General features: G+C 42.2%; 1 protein-coding gene across 1 annotated transcript in view; it reads left to right on the top strand.

Annotated features, from left to right (window-relative positions):
• The window catches only part of PRIM2 (DNA primase subunit 2), an 801,093-nt gene that overhangs the window by 364,128 nt on the left and 410,702 nt on the right, over nt 1-26,263 (top strand). The window contains exon 8 of the mRNA XM_069235757.1: nt 3,849-3,916. Within this exon, the coding sequence (XP_069091858.1) occupies nt 3,849-3,916 (68 nt within the window). The remainder of the gene's footprint in view (nt 1-3,848; nt 3,917-26,263) is intronic.

The raw sequence follows: 26,263 nt of genomic DNA, 5'->3' as shown, positions 1-26,263 counted from the left end.
TCCACACGGAATAGATTTTCAAAACACAGTGGTGAGGTGACGGTGTAATAAAAAAAATAGTAAAATAGTCAACTTTACTGCAGGACAGTATAAATCAGGCTTCTCCAACTATTAGCTCATGACTTAATGGTAACATTCCAGCTACTGTTAGCTCTACTCCAGTATCGCATTCATACCCTAGGGGGCATTTTTCAAAAACCCACATTCAAAGCATACTCTGAATATTTGGGAGATGTGCCTGGCACATTGAAGGACATCCTAACTTATAATAAGATTTATTATGAGTCTAGACAGATTTTTACCATGTTCCCCACGGACCCTCGTGTTGAATGGCCCTTATTGACTTTCCTAATTTCCAACCCCTGTCCGGATAGACTAAATACTAGGCTCTATGCAGCGGTAGATGTCCCATCCCAAGCAAAGGTGCAGTGATTGAAAGACCTGGGTGTTGAGGTGAATGTTCTAATGTGGCGATACTGCTGTCGTCAAACTAAAACAGTTTCTTCTAATGGTAGATTTCAGCTGATCCTCTATAACCTCCTGCACAGGCTATATCTGACCCATATGATGCTGGCCAAGATGTGTCACTCTGACACTAGGTGTCTGTGTTGTGGGGCTTGAGGAGGAGTGTTTCTGCATCTTCCCTGGACCTGTTAGGTGATTGCGGACGTTTGGCAGCAGTTAATGAATGCAGTTGCTGCTATGGTGGATCATTCCTCTGACCTCTGACATATTACTAGGATATAAGAAAAACATTCTGAAAGAATACTGAAAGCTTGTCGCCACTACAATACTTTTGGGAAAACGGACGGTGGCCATGATGTGGGGCAGGCAGAGGGCTCTTTTAAAAGAATGATTCAAGTATATGACTTTAAGTGAAGAATGGGCTGGGAATTATGCAGTCACTCTGCCATCGACTGCAAGGCCAAGAGACCTCTGGGGGCCATTTAGGTCTTATCTGGCCACGTTGGACACTGGCTGATATCTGTCTCGCTGTATTTAATTTATGCTGAACTGTTCATTTGGTGCATACAGCTGCTGATTAATGGATTATACTGAGGAGGTGGGCGGTGATTCATTGTTTGGAACTTGGTGAGTATGATGTGTCTCTATGAACTTCTCCGGAAAATTCCCAGTTAGTTACCTGATGATGTGCTTTCCGCCTACATAATTGTCGGATGCTGCATGTGCTACTGCAGTGTTCCCCAACCCCCGGGCCGCGGACCGGTGCCGGTCCGCGGATCAATCGGCACCAGGCCGCCTGAGGTCTTCAAATCTTGAAGGCATGTTTAAATACAATTAAATTAAAATTATTAAATCAAAACAAGCGGGCCACGGAAAAATGATCAAACATTTACCGGTCCGCGGCGATAAAAAGGTTGGGATTCACTGTTCTACTGTATGATTACCTTGTATTGTACTGCTCTGTACTTCACTGTTGTGAATTAAATACAAAACGTAGCTGTCCTGTGTGCAGTCCACCCTACTTAATTGGAGACTTTTGTGTGGTTGAATTAATATTAAACTGCCCGTTAATAAAGCTGACTATTTTACTCTTATCATTGCACTGTCACCCCACCACTATGCCTTGAAATTCTATTGTGTGGATGCAAGCCGTCTAAAGGACTATACTTTCATGCAGTAGTCATCCGAAAATAGTTTTGTTAAAGCTCCATCGAATGCTGCGTCTTCAAATTCAAACATTGTCCAAGAACACTCTTTGGTGTGTTTGTTGGTTCTGAAGTGAACCTAACCTTCTTAACTCGTCTTGTAACAGTTGTTTAATAGAATATTTATGAATTCAAGATGAAAAGGTGTGTAATTTCAGAACTCTTAAGCCATGTTGCGAGAAAAATGTTTAACTTTCCAAAAAATATTAAACGCTGATATTTGAGTGATAAATCAAGTGGCACTGGGGAAGACTTACAACCAATGTATTAACTTGGTGCCAGGGGCATTGCGGCCATAGCTGCTATGTGTTACTCACAGATACGTGCAGAATTGACAAAGCCATTTTATCATTACTGATGGTAACCCTCCCTGAAGCACTGAGATGATCACAGCTGGTAATTGTGTATTTGGCGGCCTGTAATGTAATCTTGAATTACTTGGTCTTTATTACAACACTAATAATCTTAGTAGCTCGGGATGATTTCTAACAAAAGTAGCTCTTATTAGAAATAAGCATTGGCAAAGCTAATAGGTCTCGCTTTATTGATCTACTGGCTTTGTTAGTGCTTTTTTTTGGTGGGGGGGGTGGGAGTGTGGGTAGGTGAGGCACAATTGATGCAGCCACATATATATTTTTTCCATTTACCGATCAAAGGTGACAGACGGTAGATGAAATAAATAATTTTATTGATGCGAAAGTGCTTTTTGCAAGGCAGATCACACTATTGTCAAATTTAAAGGATGGTGAGTGTGGGGAAGCAGCAGGGGTGAGAAAGAAGCAGCAGGAGGGTGGATGAGGATCAACAGAGGCGTGCGAAAGTGCTTTTTGGACAGCGGAGCCGCCTGCAAGCAAATGGCAATTGACTGGCCCTTCACAAAAATGAAAGCATTTTCTTTAGGAATCGGTAAACTTAGGGGAGCAACGGAGGAGCAAGTGAAGGGGGAAGCAAAAGGAGGGGGTTGTTGGTGGGAGGGGTGGAAGGAGCCCTTTAGAGTGAGCAAAGAAACGTATGCACTCATTGAGTGCTTAATGAATGAGATCTGCTATAGCACGGAGGGCTGGGGAGAATGGGAGAGAGCATGCAGCAAGACAGACATTTGTTAAACTAAACAGCACGGAGTGGCGGGGAGCGTGCATCAACCAGCACGGAGTGAAGGGGGGCACCCAGGGTTGTCACAGCTTCTAGGTAAATGTCTAGTTTAGTTTATTGTAGAATATGCTGTTCTATTTATCTGTAAGATGGGCTCGGGGTAGCTAGAACTATACAACAAACACCTTCGTGGGTTATGAAGCTGGGTAGTAATGTGTACATGTTGTGTTGGACCTTATGTAGCAGAATCTGACAAGGCTGCAGTGGAGAGCTGTGCTTGCATTGTGGCTGGAGATTGGTGAGCCAGAAGTCAGAGTAAGCTTCGACCATCACTACCTAATTTTATGAGTCACAGTGAGTGGATCAACTTAACACTGCTGGGGAAATCTAATGATACGAAGTCTGCATCCATAAGACTTGAACACAGTGAGGGTTGGGGTGGAGTGGTGGGACACATCTTTAAAACAACGAGGTTGAACTGAATGTGGAAATGTAAACCCTGGAATGCAACCTTATCAATCTCGTTAACTCAATATACAGGAATTTAAAACCCAATTGAATCCCAGGAACGATTATTTGAATTTAATAGGCCTCTGTGAATGGGAAATGAGTTGCTGAGTCAATTGGAAAAGACATTGAGAGTACAAAAGACCACTCTTTCATCCTTGCTTTACTCGATAGTGAATACTTGAAGCACTTCAGCCTTCCCAGTTCAAAAAGATAAACGTAAGGTACAGATGAGCTAAATCATGTTTTTGTAAGCTATTCATAAAGCCCGAAATGTGTGTAGAACTTCTGCACACAGATAGTTAGAAGTAAATTATATTTGTAAACTGTATTACTCACAGTAGGAGAAAGAAGAAAGAAAATAACAGTTTAGGCACAACAATTCGCATGATTAAATTATTTACTGGTTTTACCATTTTAGTATAAAACCTTATGATACGGTGAAATGAGTTATGTGATAACTGGCACAATAATTTTATATTTTTATGTGATTTGATATAAACAATTCAACGTGTCTGAAGGAAATATTCACAAAATAAGGCATGTTAAGAGTCTCATTAATTTTTGTTTTTTTCGCAGCTGACCGCTCGAGCACTACCTGCTGTTCAGTCAGATGAGAGACTGCAGCCCCTTCTTAATCACCTCAGGTAAGACCTTTGCTGTTCTGATCTGGGATGTGTGACAGAGCATCTACTTATTTGCAGAGATAAGTGGATCTCGTCTAAACTTGCTGGCCAAAAATCAGTTCAATCAAACGCTGTACATGAGAATATTTATAATACATAGGACAGATGCAGATGGATTGATATGATCTAAATCAAAAAGAAAATCCTTACAAGTAACAATATAATTTCAGATTTTTGTATTTGGGCAGAGATGGCATACAATAGACAGAAATGTCTAGATGTACTAGTACAAACAAATAGTATTACTCATATTTGCCTCTAATGATGCCAGTATTAGGTGCTGATCACTATTTTAACTGTCGTGAAATGACTCTTCTAGTATTTTTTAAAGTCATGGAGTTCGGTGCACCCTTGGATTACTGACGAAAGTGAGTTCCAGTGAAGGTGGTTCTAGAAGATGAACATATGAGAATCGTGATTTAGTGCATTGAGATATGGATGCGGTTAGACTTTCTTGATTTGGTGAATCAGGTTGCATGATGGAGGTAAGTGTTAGTGAGTCACAACGATTATCTTGGGTTTTGGGATTTAAAGTCTTAGATATCAATATCTGTAGGTTTTAGATGCCACTGTTTTTGGCTCTCTGCCATGCAATGTGTAAATTTGCAAAGCTAGTTGTGTACTTAAGAAGTTCATGTAGGGTTCTTGTAGCAAAATTGATAACTTTATCCACTTCATGGAAAGTGTGCTGGTGGAAGCACACCAGTGAACTATTACTGTAGTCTAGCTTACTGAGTACCAGTGAGTTGATCTGTCCATAGGATATGTGGTGTGGAATGGAGAGACGTATCTTTCACATATTTATAACTTGATATAGTGCTGCTGTGGTGGTAAGATTCTTGACATGTTGATTGGTTAAAGAGAATGTCAAGGTTTCTGGCAAAGGTCAGTGAGACACAGGTGAAATGGGTTAAGTTGGTTGAGAGTAAGGTGTGTATAAGGAAATAAAATAGAGGATCTCAGTTTTTATTAAGTTCACCATAGAGGACTCTAAAGCTAGTCAGTGCCCATTAGGGTATACATAGCTGGAAATGGTTTTCTCTAGATCGAAGAGAACGTTGGAAAGAAGAAAGATTTGAGTGTAATCATGTAAAAAGGTAAGTACTTAAACCTTGAAAGAGTACCACTTGTTCTATTCAGTGCCTCCTGCCAGGACTATACTTGGGATCCTGTTCCAAGAGCTCCCTAGGTTCGAAAGCCTGTCTCTCTAAGAGGAATGGAGAGACTCTTTCATGCATTCAGATATACCGGGGGAATCCCATATTGGGAATAGCTTTGAATTATAGGGTATACCAAAACATTTTCTTAGGATACACCATACTCGAAGAGCGGATGTGAGTGTCTTTAACCTGACGTTTAAAAAAAAAAAAAAAAAAAAAAAATTCTTAGGGTTTCCTAGTTTCTGTAGGAATTTATCCTGACCATGCTCTTCTAGCATCGCTGAAAACCCTATAGTGGATTGCTTCGGAGATGTACATAGTATTTCTTAAACTGAAAGTCATCCACATGTATTTGAAAATCCGGCAAAGCCAAGCCATATCATTCAACTTATTCCTGAGCTTTTTCCAAGAAAGTCTAGGTGTCTTATACCCCCAAATAAAGGAGCTCCCTTCCTCCTGCAATATTAATGGTATGGAGTTTAAACAAAAGGTCAGTTTAGGTAGAATCAGTGTCTTAAGGCACACCTGTGGTCTGCATCACTAGTGTCAAAGTCTTACACATTGTAATTATTGGACTAAACCATGGGATTTCTATCACACAACTTGCCATTAATAGGACTATACAGCATGTCAGAATATTTGTGATGTGAACAACTCATCTAATAAATGGCACACTGTGATGGCTGGTATTGAAGCATTCCCTTCCCCACTTCTGTTTGCGTAACCTTAATCACTGAAGGGGATAATTTTAAAAAAAATCAAACGAAGGGAATAATCTGCAGAACTTTAGCATGCTTCTGTGTGATATATAAAGGGCAGCTATATCATTTACTTACATTCCATGTAAACAATGTCTGGCTGTTAAGATTGCTGAACTTTTCTCATCAACGTTGTCAGTATGATGTGTTAAAATAAACATAATACAACATGAAAATGTCTCTCAAACTGTATTGTTTCACTGTTGTCTTAAAACAAGGAAGGTAGCATGAGCTGAGGAAAAGACATGGCCTGAGTCTTGTAACCGATCAGCTAGAGCATATATGAATAGAAGATCATTCAATTGAGCAGGTGTGTGAGCATGTTGAAGCAAAAATTCCTCATTAGGATGAGGAGTGGAGACTTCCTAACATGTAGGAGACACTGCTTTCATGGGACCACAGTTCATTTATGCATTGATATTATCGTCATGAGTTCCAGATACATTCACTTGTAAGAGTATTCCTCAAGATCATCAGATAGGTTCAGCAGGAGGAAATCTTAATGAAGAAACCCCATCTTGGCCCCATCAACAACTGTCAGTATACCAAATGAATGTACGAGTTGACCACATTTGAGTGCACGTCTAAGTTTAACTGGTCCGCAAGCATATGACTTGAATATAGAAGGAGGAATTAAGAATATAAATTATAATAAATGTAAGATCAACATAGAAAGAACAAAAACTTGCATTTTTTATCAGCACTGTCCGCAAAAAGCGATACATAATGTTATAAAAAACGTCTAGATAAATAATAGGTTAAGCATGCCAGGCCAATGTATTGCCATCAAGATTTCTTGCTGCTCAGATTTTCCCTAGTCACCCAAGAGAATAAATCAAATGTGGATTTGGGCAGTGAGCATCGACAGCAGAGCTCACGGGGAGATTGCATCATTCATCTCTTGAAAGTCCTTCCAGAATATATATTTGTCCAAAGCAAGTACATTTTGTGGGACATGAAGCACATGTCTATACAAGTCCATTCTAGAGAAGGGCTCTATCAGAACACCTTTCTGCTTAGTTCTTGGGAACAGAGACTTCTGAAGATGTAGCTCCTCAAGGAGATGAGATGTTTCCTTGATGGCATATGACCACGGTACTGTCAGAATGGGATTGTCTGGAGTTCTTTTGTGCAGAAGCATTGTGTTCTTAAATTTAGTATGCCACCGCAAAGACATTTTTAACATCTAATTTATTCCTGCAACTGATGAATAACTTGTTTTAATAACTGTTCAGTACCAGTTTAAATCGGTAATCTTTCCCAACCTTACCAGTACTACAACAAATATATTTGAGTACTTTAAAAAAATGTTTAGTTTCCATCATGTCATTGTCATTGCTTTTTTGAACTTTGAATGTATTTTTAGTAAAAATTATTTTTTAGGGGAAGCGCTAGTTCAGTCTATCACCGAACAGATATGAGGAAAGCTGAGATATGTTTGCAGGTTCATTTTTTGAGAAATTGACTAAGGAGTGAACTGGAAAGTTTGATGTGGAAAGGCCTGCTTGGAAGGGTGGTGAGGGGGGTCGAGAGTCATCTGTGTGGGTAGCTGCAAAATGACCCATTTAATTTATTGACTAGCTGCCATCAGATTCTCTTAATGCAATATCCACAGGCACCAAGGACCATGCTGCTCGGCCTTCAATTAGTGTATCAGTCCACGCTCCCATCTGTGTTTAAAGTGCCATTGTATTCCAATCTCAGTCTTCATTGGCTACAGTTAGTTTCAAACTGAAGCCTGTCTCAGAGGAATATGCAGATATATGTTACAATTATCGCTCACTTGTGGTGCTCCCCAGCTTTACTCAGTTGGGATCCAAGATGTGGTCCCTACTCTCAACTCACTGACTGCGTAAGACAGCAGCAGTTTTGAATGTACTATGCCAACCTCCCTCTGCATAACTGAAGTTAGACTGCCAGGAGATGCTGCTTCGACTGTGAACTCTTCACAACCAGACTAGAGTCCCTGTTGTGGATTATGGTACGGCAACAGAAAGACAAATGTCTTCTTGAGTTCCTATAGTCCTGGGTGTTACTCTTGTAATCTGCCACCTGCCCCATCAACCCAATCTAGACAATCCTGATGCCTGACGCAGAAAGGCAAAGGCGATTTTTCGTATTTAAAGGTCTAACTACCCACCTTTGTTAGGGTGACAGGAATTTTAAAGGCAAAACAGGGGCATTTCATAAAAATAGAAAAAGGGCTGTGTTAATTTTTTTTTTCAACTGAGCTCGCAGAATGACAGTGCTCATCAGCATAGAATTACAGCAGACACACTAAGAACAAATAAAATGTAATTTTTAAGTACAGTATCCTGCCTATCAATTTAATTGCTTTCTTATAGCAGTGGCAAACCATCCCTGCTTTTGAAAACCTAGAAGGGCACCTCCCACCGTTTTTAGTCGACCCTCCAAAAAACACCGGAACATGAGCTAAATATCCCAAAATCTGCCGGGACAGCAGGTAAAACCGGGACTGCCCCAGGACATCTGGTCATCCTGATTTTTGTTTCTTCTGGTCTCCCAGCTAAAGCTATGGCTGGAAATTTATGTGAAGCTGAATTCATTTTAGCAACCAGAAATAATGAATTCCTACAGAACGGAATGAAGCCACCTGTTCTGACACCCACTATTAAATACCAAGACCTTTGACCTAATTACTGTTAAACATCCCCTATTTATTTGAATCTGTGTTTGGCAGTGCTTTGCCGGCAATCAGAAATGTGGCAGGTCTGCATTTGCTGACAGCTTTGTCTGTTCTCTAATTTCTAAACTGCATTAGACAGCAGAAGTAAGAAATGTGTATTGCTCCAAGAAGAGGGAATTTTGTTTCCACACAGTGAGACATTTATTTCTCTCCAGTCAGCCATATCCCAATTTGGGCTGATGTGTTATCCTGGTTTCTACATTTCTTAATATTTTTACACAGCACCAGAGGTGGTGGGTGCACTGATAAACTAACGTCTTTGTACACCAAACAGTCACAGTATCCGAGTCGGGGGGGGGGGGGGGGGGAGGGGGGGTGGTGACTTCATGTGCCCAGTATCTGAAACGTGAGCTCTAATATGCTGTTTTGGCGTCTTGTTTGAATAAAAATAACTCTGGCATTATACTAAACCTTTACGTTTCTTAGCACTTGACTAATTGATGGAACTCTATTTCCAAGTTTTTGATGTACCATCTGTCCCGCTTAAATTGCTTGTGTATTCCCAGAGTGATGGGAATAGGTTCTCACACTGTCCTCTACTAAACCTTTTTTTAACACCTTCTTTAACATATCATAATATAAATGCAACACTGCCATTGGCAGTTCAATAAGAGCAATAACAAAAACATGAAGGGGTTCCTTGTGTACACAATTTTTCTCCTCCATTTAGCACCATAAAAAATGAGCACCCACATGATTTCAGCCGACCGATCTTAGTCGCAAGTGCACATAATTACTTGATAATTCAGAGTCCTCAGGCTAATCACCAGGGTATGCTTGTCTTTGCAGAGAAGCGCCTTTATCATCACTTTATGCAATGTGTTCACCTCATTTAGTCTAGTGTATGTCCTGGCCCGATATGCAGCAGTGGTTTCTTCATAAGGGGCCATTCCCCTCCGCGCACCCTGCAAGCCCCGCTGTGTTAAAAATAAAATGTCAATGAAACAATTTAATTGACATTTTATTTCTAACCAAGGAGCGCCGCAGTCGCCCACCTGCCACCGAGCCAGGAGGGTGTTTCCTCTGCTGTAGATTGGCAGCATAATGTACTGGAGTAGTTGTGGCCAGACACTTCAAAGTGCACGCCAGTTTGGCCGGCTGTCTTGCGCTGGCCAAAGTGACATGAGCACTTTGAAGTTCTCCAACTGTCTTTGACAACATGAGCGATGTGTCTGGATTGGTTGGGGGAGGGGGGTGTTCTTAGTTCCACAGCCTTTGGAAGAACAGCGAGGAGAACGCGGAGCCCGTGGTTAAGTACAATTTAATTTTATTTAATAAAATGTGTAATGCACGTTATTTGTGTTTGTTTTATTTTGGAGGGCGGGGTTGTTTTTATTTGGTCTTTTGAGGGAGAGTTGTTTTTCTTTTGTTAATATGGGCTTTTGATGGAGTTTTTTTAGTATGGGCTTTTTTAGGGAGGGAATTTTTTTTATTTAAATTTTTTTATGAGGTGTTGTGACACTTCGCTCGCCTATCACTTTGAAAGGTCACTAGCCGCTCCTGCAGATATCTATTTATCACTAGTCTTTTTATTGCAACTTAATGTGATCTAGCATTGCTAGTGTATTTGTGATTATCTAGTATTTAAACTTTCATAAATTCACATGATTAAATCTTCCCGGTTGTCAAAGTGGAGGTCACATGGTTATTAAAACAAGCAGTACAGAGAAAGGCATTGTCCAGCATAGTTTAAAGTAGTGACATTGTTAACCAATTCACATCATTTTAATAATAACCAAACCTCATCCAATCAGGAAGCAACTCCTATGCCTCATGGACTGTCATACCTCAGATATCTAACTGCACATTGTGTTTGAGAGTCTCCTTGAATTCTGATAGGTTTATCTGCTTTTCATTTGTTTTTAATCATCTGCTCACCTTTACTTCAACTTTATTTGGTTACATCCACAGAGTTCTATTCACTGGGAGAAGAATCGGATAGAAAAATGTCCGTCTGCTAAGAAGGTCTGGTCAGACCTTTTGGGTCTTGTGGCAAACTCAGATTATTATACATACAAGGAATTCCGGTAGAATTTACATCCACGTCATCTTCCTAAAGATTGTAAGGGGGTCAAAACCCTTCCAGCAAAGACTGCTAAGGATAGAAAAATCAGACTCCTGCTTTGACTACAGAGAAAGGGAAAAGAGCATCTATTATCAGGAAATGGAGGTGAGAGAACATCTTTGCGTCACTGGAAACTTTTTATAAAAGGGAGCATTAAAAGGAAGAAGATCACTCTCAGGAAACATAAAAAAAAACAAAAAACTCAAGGAGTCATGAAAAAAGGTCGGCAAATAAGTCTTGCTTCTAAAAGGGAGAAACTAGAAGATTAAAAACCATCTACTCCCTCAGTAAGGGCAAAATGATGCAAGTCGAACCTGCCACACCTTTATTGAAAACATCTTCTGAGGTGAAGGTGTAGATGAAGAAACCATTGAAGAGACCACTGATGGTGGCATAATTTATGATAACGCCGACAACAGTATCGACATTGCTACAGCGCCACGGAATCCTAGCTATTATTTATACTATATAGTGGATTCTGTGCTTCAGGTCAATGGATCGAAGCGACATAGGTTTGAGGGGGATGTCCTCAATGAGTAATATGAACATTAACAATAATTTACATAAACAAAGATATAAAACCTCAAACAATAACCACACCACGTTATTAAGAAGAAATATAACATTTATTTCCCTAGATTAACAAGGTCATTAAAATAACTCTCAAACACAACTGGTAAGCTTATAAAATTAATAGTGGTTGATTAGAACGTCTTATATATTTCAGTTTAATTAAAACAACTAAACACATAATCTCCAAGAGAATTACTCTTATTAATACCAGAACTGGTGGTAACGGCAAAGTATATATTAGTACTACACTCAAAAGATGTCAATGTAAGTCTTGAGCATTTCAAGTTAATTCCCTTACAAACCACAAATTAACATTACCATGTTGGGCTTCATGTGAAAAGAATTTAGAGACACAAATTTAGAAAAACTCTTAAACTCGGGTTAGTATTAAAAAATCATTATTAATATGCAGCAATCAAATTAGAAGTTGCAGCTGGTACCTGGAAAGCAAAAGATACGTCTAACATCATGATGTAATACATTACCAAAATTGATAGCAACAAGCAGTCTACTTCAGCAAGGGGACACCATCAGGTATGTCTTCAGAAGAATAGGGCCTAACAACAGCTAAACCCACACAGCTACAGGAACACTGGAATCTCTCTCCTCATCTTCCTCTCATGCTAGAGAATCCTACATAAGTTGTTGTACTAATTTATAAAAAAACGAATGATTGGTCAGTTCATGGGGTGGTTACGTTTCAACCGATAGAAAACTAAATTGATAACCTAAAATACGACAATATTACATTAACTAGAACATTTTCTTGACAGTAACTTCTTCTCTTCCGTCTCGTCTCTAGCTCCATTGTTCCATCTGGCCCCAAACCTTTCTTCTCAGGAAGAAACATTTACTGTTGCAACTCCACTTCCATCCTTAAGGAAAAATCACGTATTAACTTTTAAACAATAGAACATTCAACTTATGCAATGCTCGGTTAAAACATGGCCTTGTAAGACATAATTCAGCAACCCACCAGGGGTAGCTGTGGACACATCTATTAAAACCCTTAATACACATTTACGTAAGCATTTGAACTATGGAAAATAACGATAACAAATAGGTAGAATTTTAGGAACAGAAAATGAACTGTGGCGACCATTTTCAAAAGTCCACACATATTACACGTTAATTCATTATACATTTAGTATACCACAATCATTAATAAACATAATAGAAAATTCACAGTTTCACAGCTTCAAAGATATTGACGACACCCTCAACAGCCGCTTAGTTGAGGAAGACCCAGTTGACAACCACAAAATGTGCATCAATGGCTCAAACATAAGTACCTTCAAAAGAGGCAATGTTTTTCTGGTATTTATAACATCTGTTTGACACCATCGACTGACCTGTTGATGAAGTAGAAAGAAGTAATGCTGATTACCAAGAAAGGGATTTCCCAATAAGGTTTCTACTTTGCTGCCCTTTCAGCTGATGGCTATAGAGGAATCCGAGGGTGATGGTCCATTCGAGCCTGCATAAAGTCAAGCTTAGTTACAGGTAAAGAGCCAGGACCTGAATGAGGAGGGTAACACATACTTAAAGGGAAAATTTTCCTTCTGAGAAAGATATGAAAAGGCATGAAGGGTTTTGCTAGTCATTACGACTATAACACTCATGATGATCTTGGAGCAGCCAAAGCCTGCTTCAAGAACCACAGTGTCACCACAAACTCTTAGAATGATTCATATCGTGCCTAGTTCTAGCTTACATACTGAGAGCCTACCACCACCAAAACTGCATAGACCAATCATCACACATGACAGTTATACTGACAACAAAAATCAAGAAGAGGGCAAAATTACTCAGGACATTCCTATGGATACTGACTCTAAATGGGAGGACTATGTAGCACCAATATCAGTTCTGCCAACTCCATTTATGGGTAGTTAACCTTGGGACTACAGAGGGAAATTTCATGCTCTTATGGCGTGAGCTGCAAAGTGTAGGAGGCTGGCCTGGCTTGTAGTGGGTTCCAAGGGGTACTTACACTCTGTACCAGGTCCAGTTATCCCTTATTAGTGTAGAAGAGGTGTTTCTAGCAGCTTAGGCTGATAGAAGGTAGCTATAGCAGAGCAGCTTAGGCTGAACTAGGAGACACGCAAAGCTCCTACTATACCACTGGTGTCATATGCACAATATCATAAGAAAACACAATACACAGATATGCTAAAAATAAAGGTACTTTATTTTTATGACAATATGCCAAAAGTATCTCCGTGAGTACCCTCAGTATGAGGATGACAAATATACACAAGATATATGTACACAATACCAAAAATATGCAGTAATAGCAAAAGGAAGTAATGCAAGCAGTGTAAAGTTACAATAGATTGCAATAGGAGCACATAGGTATAGGGGCAACACAAACCATATACTCAAAGTGGAATGCGAACCACAAATGGACCCCAAACCTATGTGAGCTTGTAGAGGGTCGCTGGGGCTGTAAGAAAACAGTGAGGGTTAGAAAAATAGCCCACCCCAAGACCCTGTAAGGTAGGTGTAAAGTGCTCCTACAACCCCCAGAGAGCACTGAAGTCATGATAGGGGGATTCTGCAAGGAAAACCTACACCAGCAAAGCAACAACAGTGGATTTCCGGATCTGAGTACCTGTGAAACAAGGGGACCAAGTCCAAGAGTCGCGACAGTGTCGAGAGTGGGCAGATGCCCAGGAAATGCCAGCTGAGGGTGCAAAGGAGCTGCCACCGGATGGAAGAAGTTTGGTGTTTTGCAAGAACGAAGAGGACTAGGAACTTCCCCTTTGGAGGATGGATGTCCCACGTCGTGAAGAAGCTTGCAGAGGTGTTCCCACGCAGAAAGACCGCAAACAAGCCTTGCTAGTTGCAAGGGTCGCGGTTAGGGTTTTTGGATGCTGCTGTGGCCCAGGAGGGACCAGGATGTCGCCACTTGGATGAGGAGACAGAAGGGGCACCCAGCAAGTCAGGGAGCCCTCACAGAAGCAGGCAGCACCCGCAGAAGTACCAGAACAGGCACTTAGAAGAGGAGTGAACCGGAGTCCACCCGAAGTCACAAAAGGGAGTGCCACGACGCCGGAGGACAACTCAGAAGGTTGTGCACTGCAGGTTAGAGTGTCGGAGACCCAGGCTTGGCTGTGCACAAAGGAAATCCTGGAAGAGTGCATAGGAGCCGGAGCAGCTGCAAATCATGCGGTACCCAGCAATGCAGTCTAGCGTGGGGAGGCAAGAACTTACCTCCACCAAACTTGGACTGAAGAGTCACTGGACTGTGGGAGTCACTTGGACAGAGTTGCTGAGTTCCAGGGACCACGCTCGTCGTGCTGAGAGGAGACCCAGAGGACTGGTGATGCAGTCTTTTGTTGCCTGCGGTTGCAGGCGGAAGATTCCATCGACCCACGGGAGATTTCTTCAGAGCTCCTGGTGCAAGAAGGAGGCAGGCTACCCCCAGAGCATGCACCACCAGGAAACAGGTGAGAAAGCCGGCAGGATGAAGCGATACAAGGTTGCAGTAGTCGTCTTTGCTACTTTGTTGCGGTTTTGCAGGCGTCCTGAGCAGTCAGCGGTCGATCCTTTGGCAGAAGGTGAAGAGGGAAATGCAGAGGATCTCTGGTGAGCTCTTGCATTCGGTATCTGAAGAATTCCCCAAAGCAGAGACCCTTAATAGCCAGAAAAGGAGGTTTGGGTACCTAGGAAGGAGGATAGGCTACTAAGAAAGGTAAGAGCCTATCAGAAGGAGTCTCTGACGTCACCTGCTGGCCCTGGCCACTCAGAGCTGTTCAGTGTGCCAGCACACCTCTGAATCCAAGATGGCAGAGGTCTGGGGCACGCTGGAGGAGCTCTGGGTACCTCCCCTGGGAGGTGCAGGTCAGGGGAGTGGTCACTCCCCTTTCCTTTGTCCAGTTTCGCGCCAGAGCAGGGCTGGGGGATCCCTGAACCGGTGTAGACTGGCTTATGCAGAGATGGGCACCATCTGTGCCCATCAAAGCATTTCCATAGGCTGGGGGGGAGGCTACTCCTCCCCAGCCCTGACACCTTTTTCCAAAGGGAGAGGGTGTAACACCCTCTCTCTGAGGAAGTCCTTTGTTCTGCCTTCCTGGGCCAGGCCTGGCTGGACCCCAGGAGGGCAGAAACCTGTCTGAGGGGTTGGCAGCAGCTGCAGTGAAACCCCGTGAAAGGCAGTTTGGTAGTACCCGGGTTCTGTGCTAGAGACCCGGGGATCATGGAATTGTCTCCCCAATGCCAGAATGGCATTGGGGTGACAATTCCATGATCTTAAACATGTTACATGGCCATGTTCGGAGTTACCATTGTGACGCTATACATAGGTAGTGACCTATGTATAGTGCACACGTGAAATAGTGTCCCCGCACTCCCAAAGTCCGGGGAATTTGCCCTGAACGATGTGGGGGCTCCTTGGCTAGTGCCAGGGTGCCCACACACTAAGTAACTTTGCACCCAACCTTCACCAGGTGAAGGTTAGACATATAGGTGACTTATAAGTTACTTATGTGCAGTGTAAAATGGCTGTGAAATAATGTGGGCATTATTTCACTCAGGCTGCAGTGGCAGGCCTGTGTAAGAATTGTCAGAGCTCCCTATGGGTGGCAAAAGAAATGCTGCAGCCCATAGGGATCTCCTGGAACCCCAATACCCTGGGTTCCTCAGTACCATATACTAGGGAATTATAAGGGTGTTCCAGTATGCCAATGTGAATTGGTGAAATTGGTCACTAGCCTGTTAGTGACAATTTGGAAACCAGAGAGAACATAACTACTGAGGTTCTGGTTAGCAGAGCCTTAGTGAAACAGTTAGTCATCACACAGGGAACACATACAGGGCACACTTTATGAGCACTGGGGCCCTAGCTGGCAGGGTCCCAGTGACACATACACTAAAACAACATATATACAGTGAAATATGGGGGTAACATGCCAGGCAAGATGGTACTTTCCTACACAAAGAAGTTTGACCTCGTCCCCAGGTAAACGAACAGACTGCTTTCTTTATGATTTTACAGAGCCATCTCGTAAAGTAGTTAGATCCATACTGATTGTTAACCACAGTTGGCCAGAGGGTTGAAAACAAAGAACCCAACAACGGTGGCTACTATTGTCCCTCATAGGACCAGATATTCCAAGACCCCATCCACTCCCTGTTCAGCACCACCAGAAAGACACTTTGGCAATATAGGCAAGAGTTTTTTTTTTTTTTCTTTTTACAATGGATTCTTCTCATCCCCCACCTTGCTGGTTCACAGGTGACTGTTTCAGATGGAACTAGACAAGCAATAAGCCCAATGTGGAGGATATTGCAACGATATTCGAACACTTCCAGAAAGAGAAGTGCCATGTTATGGTGGACAAATGGAAACAATATATCTGCCTGTCATAGGCTGCCAGTTTGATATATTTTTTATTTTTTTTTTGTCCTTGAAGGGTGTGGATACCAGGCCATTCACAGAGATAGATGCCGTGGGGTTACTGTATAATACCATGGTCATTTTTATAAAGGCATCTCCAAGGTTAAATGATCTAAGGGACTGTTCTAGAAATGTCCAAGAGACCTTGTCAAAATCCTTCTCTGCGTCCAAAGCTGTGGCCACGGATGTCACGGGTATGTGTCTGGCTCTTTCTATGACATGGCTCAGAAGGCGTGTATCATTGGCTATACTGTTTAAGAACCCTACCTGTGAGTTGCTAATTAGTTTAGGTAAGTAGAGATTGAGCCTTTTGGCTAAGAGCTTTGCATAAATTTTACAGTCCAGATTTATTAGCGAGATTGGTCTATAGTTCTTTGGTAATTGGTTCCTCTGGAATGACAATATTTGCTTCAGCGGATGTACCGTAGGTTGTCCCAGAGGAGGCATATGAATTAAATAGTTTTAGGAGAATGGGTAGAGGGATTTTGTAAATGTTTTATAGAATTTGGTGTTAAAGCCATCAGGTACTGGAGCCTTATACATTTTTTGGGGTGTTTTAATGGCCTCAGTGATCTCGTTCGTAGAGAATGGTTTGGCTAGTGCCTCTCTATCTACATCAGATTAATTGAGTATATTTAGTTTAATTATTCTTTACATTGTTATGTTGTAGTCTGGTTATCATCAGAGTATAGTTCCATATAGAATTGTTTGAATGCAGATGTTCTTTTGATGCTGTTAATGTTTTAAATATGATGCTAGCATTTTTCCTGCTTTGTTAGCTTCACACAGTTTAAGGCCTTTAAATGTATTAATCCATACACCTGCTCGTTTGCAAAGTATTCTATTGTATTCATTTTTCTTTGCGGTGAGTTTGAGGATCTGTTTATCTAGTGTTTTGATAGGAGAGGATTCTAATAGGCCAATTTCATGTTCCACTTCCTGTAGGGATTTGTTTTTTGCTTTGTTGATTTCAGTTTTCATGTCTATTAATGTACCTCTTAGAGTTGCTTTGAGAGCATCCCAAATGGTTTGTATGTGTACATCTGAGACAGAATCATTAGTGCAAAAGTTAGAGATGGTCCATTCAATTCTCTTTATATTCTCTTGGTCTTTTAAAATCTTGTGTTAAAACGCCATTTTTTTGTGCGGATTCTAGGATTAGTCCCAGCTAATAAAGTATTAATGCATGCATGGTCAGACATCATTATTGGTGAAATATTTGTTTGATCATTAAGGTGGGTATGGGAGCCCGAGATGAGGATATAATCTATTTTTGTGTGAATCATGAAGAGGAGAATGGAAGATGTAGTCTCTCACATCCGGGTGTTGAAGTCTCCACGTATCTTTAAGATCATATTTGGAGCAAATATCTTGTAAGATTTTATGTGCTGTCTGTTGGCAATAATTACAATTGGATTGTCTATTGTAACATCCAGGGGAAGGTTGAAGTCGCCTGCTACAATTATGAGATTGTTTGTTGGCAGTTGTCCTAATTTCTCTGAAATTGTGTTAAAAAAATCGCAGTCATCATTATTTGGGCCATATGTATTAACCACATAATTTCTAGACTCATCTTTCCATAGAGTTGTTATGACCCACCTTCTGTCTGTATCTGTGATGAGACTCCGCATTCAAGTTAGCCTTTCTGGAGATCAGTGTAATCACACTTTTTTTTTTTTTTTCTTTTTTTTTGTGAATCGCTAGAGAACAGTGAATATCAACAATCCAATTGTTTTGGAGTTTGAGTGCTTCTGACTCAGGAATTCTTGTTTCTTGAAGGAGAATATCACCTTTTGGATTTGTATAGGTAGCTCCTTATTTTCTTACGTTTTATTGGATGACTCATGCCCTTTACATTCAAGGATATGTTCTTATTTTCTTTATTATTAGAACTAGCCATAGTAGTATGAAAGATATTGGGGGGGTGTATCATTGTGTATCAAAAAACCGCCTATGACATTAGGGTATCTTCGTGGAAATGACTTCTCATTGAAATGTAACATTTGAGTATATAGCTATAGCTTGGTTACACATTTGATTGGAGTACTACAATATTTGTTATCAAGTGTGCCGCTATGCAGTTGTTTCATTAGGCGAGAACAATAGAAGTTATCTATAACTGATTCTTGAGAACACTGTCCCCAAAAAAATACAATACATTTAAACCACATGTTTTGGCAAAGATGCAGTCTAACTTCTCAGAAAAGTGGTGAAGTACAATTATCGCCAATGCATTCACTTTGAAGTAAATCTAATATAAAATGTAGGAACATGTTTTGTCAACTAACATTATTATACTTTTAGAACATTGAGTGTAAGCTGATTCTGACAGGCATTGTTATACGAGAAACAGTGAGCGCATTTCACCATGAAAATCCCAAAACATTACTCTATTGGATGGAGATGGAAAAACAAATAGTACAATCAATTAACTTTAACTATGATCATTGGATAAGGAAGAAACCTTATAAAGATGCAATATTAAGGGGAGACCCCACAGATTGCTAATAGTATTCAAAAGCCTCAATAACTATACGAGAATTGCATTATAAGATAAACAAGGTCTAAGTTTTCCTTTTGTTTAATAAGGTTCTATTAACTTCCATGTCTTGTCCTTTTAGATCATCTAGGTAAGATGTTAGAACATTATGATCTTCGAAAACTTAGTGCTTCCCGTCTATTGTAATTCTGAATTTTGCCGGCCTTGCAAAAGAAAACTGGATTTTCATGTTTTTGAGACTATCTCGGAAAGCCAAGAAACCCTTCCTTGTGTCTACAGTAGTTTTGGAGTAGTCCAGCGAAATATAAATTTTAGATCAATTCCAGTTGAGATGGTTATTTTTGCACATGTAGAGCAAGATTGCCTCAGTGTTTTGGAACCGCAGAGGTTTTCAAACTATTGGCCTGGGTTTGGTCAGTGATCCATACTGATGTTTGAATGTTGGTACCCTATGTGCTCTTTCCACTTCAAACTTTGTCAAATTGAAGGCCTGTAACTTGAGGCAACCATGATTCAAGGAAGGAAACGCACTGGTTGTGTGTGTCCTCTTTATTTTCAGAATCTTCAGGGAGGCCAACAATTCTCAGGTTACCTCTCCTATTTCGGGCTTCCAAGTCCGCAATGGGTTGTTTTTTTCATGGATGTCGTAGACGTTTGTTTGAAGAGAAGGTCCTTGCTCGATTTAAGTCTAGCTTCTTCCAGGTTACTGATTCTTTGTTCTGCCTCTGATATTTTATTGTTGATGGTGTTAATATCTGCCCTGATGGCATTTAACTCAAGTTGCAAATAATCAGTGTTTATTTGAAGATTTAGCTAGGTCATGCACATCCAATAGTTTTATTAAGAATCATGTCCATTGTACTATATATGTCAGCCTTGCTTTTGATTGGAGAGTCCGGAAAAGGTGGTTCCGCCTTGGAACGTTGAACATGCGGTTTGTTTTCTTTCTCAGCCATTTTAATTATCTCTGTTGCAAGATGCAGGGAAAGATTCAGTTGGTTTCCCCTTACAGCGTGGATGCCATTTTGGATTCAGGCAAAAACAATTGAGTGAACAGTGTAACTACAAACATTCAGTGGTGTTTGCGGAATTCAAGAGTAAATATGTTCATACCTGACATGATCTCTGCTAAGTATACAGCCATTGTGTAGGGGATCTCTGTAGTATTTCTTTACATTGCGGACATCATGTTAAGAACAGGCCATTTCAGGTTGGTAATTTGTCTCCATACATCCAATTAATTTTCACGTAGAACTTGGAATAAATGTGCCCATTAATTGTCATAAGACCCAATCATTGAAGTAGCAGTAAGCAGATGACTGTAAAACGACATTCTTCCTCCGTTTGAGTGCCATCTTACAGTCAGGCAGATCAATAATACTCAAACAATTTGATTAATTCACATAGTTGCTTAACCTTGCAAAATTAAAGATTAACTGTGTCCAACACTTGTCGTGTTCAGCACAGGTTATGTAAATCAGGGAATTGCTTTCGGATCACTTTAAACCACATTGCGCTCCGATCAGGGTTGGAATGGCGCCATTTTGTGAAGCGAATATTAGAATTAACAGGTTGCAAGCTTGAATTAAAACATTTAGGATGGTTCTGACCTTATCTCCAATCGTGGTGCTTGAAGCAGAAAACTTTCCTTGTTCGGAAATTAGTATTTGTTGCTTATTTGTTGTCCTCAGAGCCGCAAAGTTGTTTAAGGTTTGCTCCGCATCGCTGGGGGAGACAGTCATGCACCCATGCACTTCATTGTCCAAACCACGCCCCCAAACACCCTCTTTATCTCATCTGCTGCCACCCACTTCCATTCTTCTAGTTCTTGTTCCCCAGCCTGTTGTTGAACACTTTTGGGATCAAAGGACACAATTTCTTCCTTAGCCAGTGGGGTAGATGTGACCTGTACCATTTCATAGTTGTACCCACTTAATACTATCCTCCTTGCTTCCCTATCAACAAACACATTTCAGACGGAAATGTAATCCCTGCCGGAAGTATGAGTTGTACACTTCACAATAGCAATCCTTTTTGGCAAAAGTAGCGCTTACAGCAATTCTGCAATGCATGCTGTATGTGTTGCCAGCCCAGGTGGGGAATCCCCTCGTTGCCCACAACTGGCCAAAATTGTGTGTAACCCCGAAATCATATTGGCTATCTGTGTAAATGTTTGCCGACCTTCCTTCTGCCAACTTGCAGGCTCTCATAAGTGCTACTAATTCAGCTACCTGAGCATTTTTTATTGTCAGTAGCCTTCTACCTTCCAACAATCTTTTAGCCATCCCAACAGCATAAGCGGCCTATATTGTCCCAGTGTGGTCCCCAATGCATGACCCATCGACAAACAAATCACCTTCTGCATCTGGGTACGGGGTGTCTCTAATGTCTGGTCTTAACTTCGTGTGACCGCCATAATACAGACGTGGAAGGAGTGGTCTTTAGAGGGGTCGTCCTGGTCATGCTTTGTTGGCAGGAGGGATTCAGTGTGGTACACCTCTTAATCATCGTGTGTGATGCCAGCAATGTTAGTTCGCTTTGTGAGAGACTAGCATTTGTGAGGTGTTTGGTCTTAGTGGTAGTCAATGTGTCAACTGCATGAGGGACGTGCCAGGGTGTGTGCCAGTACAATAGTCTGATTGCTCCACTGCTAGAGCAGCTGCTGCTACTGCCCTCAAGCATGGAGGAAGGCCTGCTGCCACGGGGTCTAAGGTGGCAGAATAATAAGCCACCGGGCGGTAGAAGGAGCCATGCTTCTGTGCCAATACTTCCAAGGAGCAGCCTCTTTTCTCAAGACAAAATAGGTGGAATTCTTTAGTGTAATCTGGGAGGCCAAGTGCTACTGCACACAGTTGCCTCCTCAGCTTTTGGAAAGCTTCCTTACAGACCATGGTACCTTATTTGGCACTTGCTTCTGTGTGAGGTTCTGGAGTGGGCATGCAATTAGGGAGAAATTTGGGATCCAGTGTCTGCAATAGCCTGCCACCCCAAGAAATGCCCTCACCTCCTTCTGTGTGTGTTTACTTGGGTACTGTTATAATCGCTGTCCTGTCTGGCAGCAGTTTTCTTGTCCCTTGGGACAATTCATGTCCCAAGTATTGCACTTTTGATTGAAAGAACTTTAATTTCTTGGGGAAAACCTTATGGCCCTTTCTTGCTAGGTGACACAATAGGGCCACAGTATCTTGAAAACATGCCGTCCATGACGTTGAGGCCAGTAACAAGAAATCAATGTATTGTACTAAGGTGGACCCTCCTGGTAGGTGCAATGACGATAAGTCTGTTAGTAGCACATTGGAAAATATTGAGGGACTATCACGGAACTCCTGGGCTAACCTTTTCCATGTTAATCTTTTCTCTTTGAATTGGAAAGCGAAGAGATTCTGGGATTCCCTATGGAGAGGCACGGACAAGAATGCATTGCTTAGGTAAACAGAGAAATGTGTGGCTGTCATTGGGATGCTGAATAGGAAGGATGGTGGCTGGATTTGGAACCACTGGGGATAATGGTATGACTGCCTTATTGAGTTCTTGCAGATCCTGGACAAACAGTACACCAGGGCCCTATTGGGCCCCTTGGTGGCCGCCTTCACCTGAAGAATCTGGGTGTTATAGGGGCCATTCCATATCTCCCTTAATGTTCCCTTTTTCAGGAGTTCCTCTATCACTGGCGCTTTGCCCTCCTCCCCCTCTTTGGATATCTTATATTGAGGCACCTGTGGCAATGATGCCCCGGGACGCAGTATCACCCGCACTGGGGGGGTTATCTAATCTAATATCCTCCCCACATCATTTGGTCCCTGTGCCCAGACCTTGCTAGGGACCGCGTCTTGTAGCTCTTGTGGGAGACCTTTTACTTGCACTTCTTCTTGGTGCTCACATCTCATAAATGCCTGTAACATAATCCCGTTCTGCTTACTTTCCAGAAATACCCCTTTAGGTGAGCAGCTGATAGTGAAGTGTAACTTGCATAGGAGGTCCCTCCCCAGCAAGTTAACTGGGCGATGTCTACCAAAGATAAATTGATGTTTTACGATGATAGGGCCTACTTTAAATTTCAGTGGCTGTTAAATATTCATTCATAGGTTGTCCTGTCATTCTGATAGCTGTTATTTGTGTTCCTGATAGTGGTGCATCGGGTATGTTGGATGCTTTCAGCATTGATCTTGTTGCTCCTGTGTCCACTACGAAGGGTACTGTTTTACTCAACACCGTCCTGTCTACATACGGAGTGTCTTGATCTACTGTTATTACCGGACCCATAAAGTATGTCTTTGGAGGAGGCGGGTATGGGAACCCATTCTCCTCCCTATTCAATTGTCCACCACTGCTCTGGGATGGCTGTGGGGGTTGAGGTGTTAGTGGCCTGTCCTGGTGTCTGTCGTTGGCAGGAGCATCAAATACATTGACAGTGTAAGGTGGGGGTGGTGTTCCGTGTTGTTGTCTCGGCTGACTCCTACCTCTCTCTCACCTTGCTAAGAGGGGGCCACTCTGCTTTCAAGTGTCCCTGCTGGTTGCAATGAAAGCATGTGGTGCTCATAGGGGGTTGAGAGGATGCTCGCTCATTTTGCCCCCTGCCCTGGCTACCGCAGTAGAACCGCTCCTGCGCCACCATTAACTTAATCTTGTCTTTCTTTTCTTCATCTGCCTTCTGCAGATGTGTTTGATAGTCTGCACTGTACCTAGCTGCTGCTAATACCTTGTCTATAGTTTGCTGTTGCCAGCTTACAAAAGATGTTTGTAAGTGCATCTGAATGGACTGTTGTTTCATCCACTGCTCTGTTGATATACCTGAAGGAGACGATCATAGTAACTGTTTACACTCATTTTTTTCCTGTTTCGTATGTATTACTTTTGACAGATTTACCTTATCTTCTGGCACCTTTCCCTTTACATACTCCATTACCTTTTTCCTTGCCTTCTCTACTTCCTCTCGTGGTACTCCCTCTCTTCCCCTCTGCGGCTTCTATTGGCACTTTCTTGCAATCCTCTCATAGGTCTCTTGGTACAATTATGTTAAATAGTGTAGCTAGGTATCTCCAAAGCAACACCCCCATTGCCACTATCTTGTTTAAATCTGTGTACAACCTGTGGGGCTCTTCTCGCAGTTTGGGAAAGTCCTTGGTTAACAATATAAAGGCCCTAATTTCAACCTCGGCGTTCTTTAAAAAAGACCAGTGCCAGCGGTATTTCTGGCTCCCTAATATGACTTTTCCGCTGGGCCAGCGGAAAAGTCACATCAACATTGCTGCCGGCTCGTAATAGCACCGGCGGCAATGCTGATGTGCAGTGGGTGCAGTAGCACCTGTCGCGCATTTCACTGCCCGTAATTCGGGATGTGAAATGCGCGACAGGGCTATGCCTGGGGGCCTCTGCACTGCCCATGCTAAGTGTAGGGGCCCCCAGGGGAACCCCAAGTCCCCCTTACTGCCAGCCTTTCCGGTGTTTACCGCCGTGGCCAGGCTGGCGGTCATGGACTCATAATACCCAGGGCAGCAGTGCTGGCAGTATAGTGGAGGGGCCGGCGGTATGGCCGTGGCTAATGCGCCCCGGTCATAATAGCTGGAGTAACACCGCCAGCCTGTTGGCGGTGTTACCGCCAGCTTACCGCAGGCCGCCAGGGTCGTAATGAAGCCCTCTCTTTGACTCCAAGGTATATGGACATAGGACGGTGTGGGGTCTTCTTCCTCTGCAGATAGTGTTGGTACCTCTCTCAGGGGCAACATTTTTGTTGTTTCCGCATTTGTTCCTGTTGCTGTACCAGTAATCTGTGCTGGGATGATGCCCTCCATCAACTCTTCCCACTTTTGTAACTTTAATACTGCATATTTCAGTTTCTCTGTCAATTTGGCATCTTCCCAAGAATGCTACGGTCTGTAAAGCTTAACTGGGAGGTGTCCCAGCCGTACTTCTGTGGTAGGGGGCCTGTGCTTTTGGTGTGTTGTATGTATTTCTGGTGTACTTGGGGAGCCTGGGCCATTGGCTCTGCACGTACTAAGGTCATTGTTTCTTCCCTTTGTACACTGGTATTATCCCTTTCTATGTCTGCAAGTGTCACCCTTTTATCAATCAGATCTGTTAGCTTGGTACAACGTTTTGTGCTGTCTTATTTGAGAAACATTTTTTTTGGTATTCTAGGAGAGCTGCGCGGTGTATTCCCCTTAGACTGGGTGTCTGATATGCTGTCTTTCCTGCTCCCTGGTGTCGCTGCAACGTTCTGTAGAAAGTTTGTCAGGAGGTCAATATTGTGTTGTGTATGATGGGCATAGATGCATATGTCCCATTTCACCTTCTTCATTTCCTCAATTCCCATATCCTAATCCCCAGAGGGTGTCTTCGAGCCTCTGCATCCAATTTGTTTTTAACAGAGATGGCACCTTGCCTCCCTTTTCCTCACTCTCTTCTAGTAACTGTTCGCTAACCTTGCTCATTTGCTGTGCAGCATGGGCTACTTCCTCTTTTATTTCCTGCAGCGACAGAAGGTCTGTTACAGCTTCGAGTTCTGTTCTTTGTGCTTCCTCTTTTATCAGGCGCTATGCCAAGGCATGGGCTACTGCCTTCTCAGCTGAAGACAGCTGCGGAGATTGTATCCCTATTGTGGAGCCTTTGTGTTCTTTTCTGTCCATAGCAACAGTTTTGTTGCTATTCACTAGCCTCCCCATCAGTATGTCTTCTATGAGTGGGTCCTCCCTGTCGTCCTCTTTCGTACTCTGTGCATCTTGTTCCTGTGATTGTGCACTTAACACAGGAAGAGATGGGAATGTCCCCACTACTTCAAGTGTTTTTTTCTGTCCTACCATCCAATTTTTCTTTCCCTTTTTCCTTTGAGTATAATCCTTTTTTCAGTTCCAACAACTCTTTATGCACTTTCTCCGTCACATCGGTCGTTGCACGCAAATCACGTAGCACAGCTTCCCACATCCAGAATGCGTCGTACTCTAAGCTTCTAATTTTCCCTCCCTTTAAGAATCCGCATCTGTCGCAAATATGACAGCTTATTCATGTCATAGGTGCCAGTCGTAGGAAACTTCAGGTCTGGTCTCCTGGCCGTCAACTTGTGCCACTTGTCAAGAAACAGTAATGTCTCAAAACCTGGTCTAACAGTGACCTGATGTGCTGGGGAATCTTTAGGGGGGGCTGGGCC

The sequence above is a fragment of the Pleurodeles waltl genome, chromosome 5 (genome assembly GCF_031143425.1).
Source record: "Pleurodeles waltl isolate 20211129_DDA chromosome 5, aPleWal1.hap1.20221129, whole genome shotgun sequence".
Classification (NCBI taxonomy): domain Eukaryota; kingdom Metazoa; phylum Chordata; class Amphibia; order Caudata; family Salamandridae; genus Pleurodeles; species Pleurodeles waltl.
Note: the sequence above shows the minus strand (reverse complement) of the source record. Positions and strands in the feature narration are given on the sequence as shown.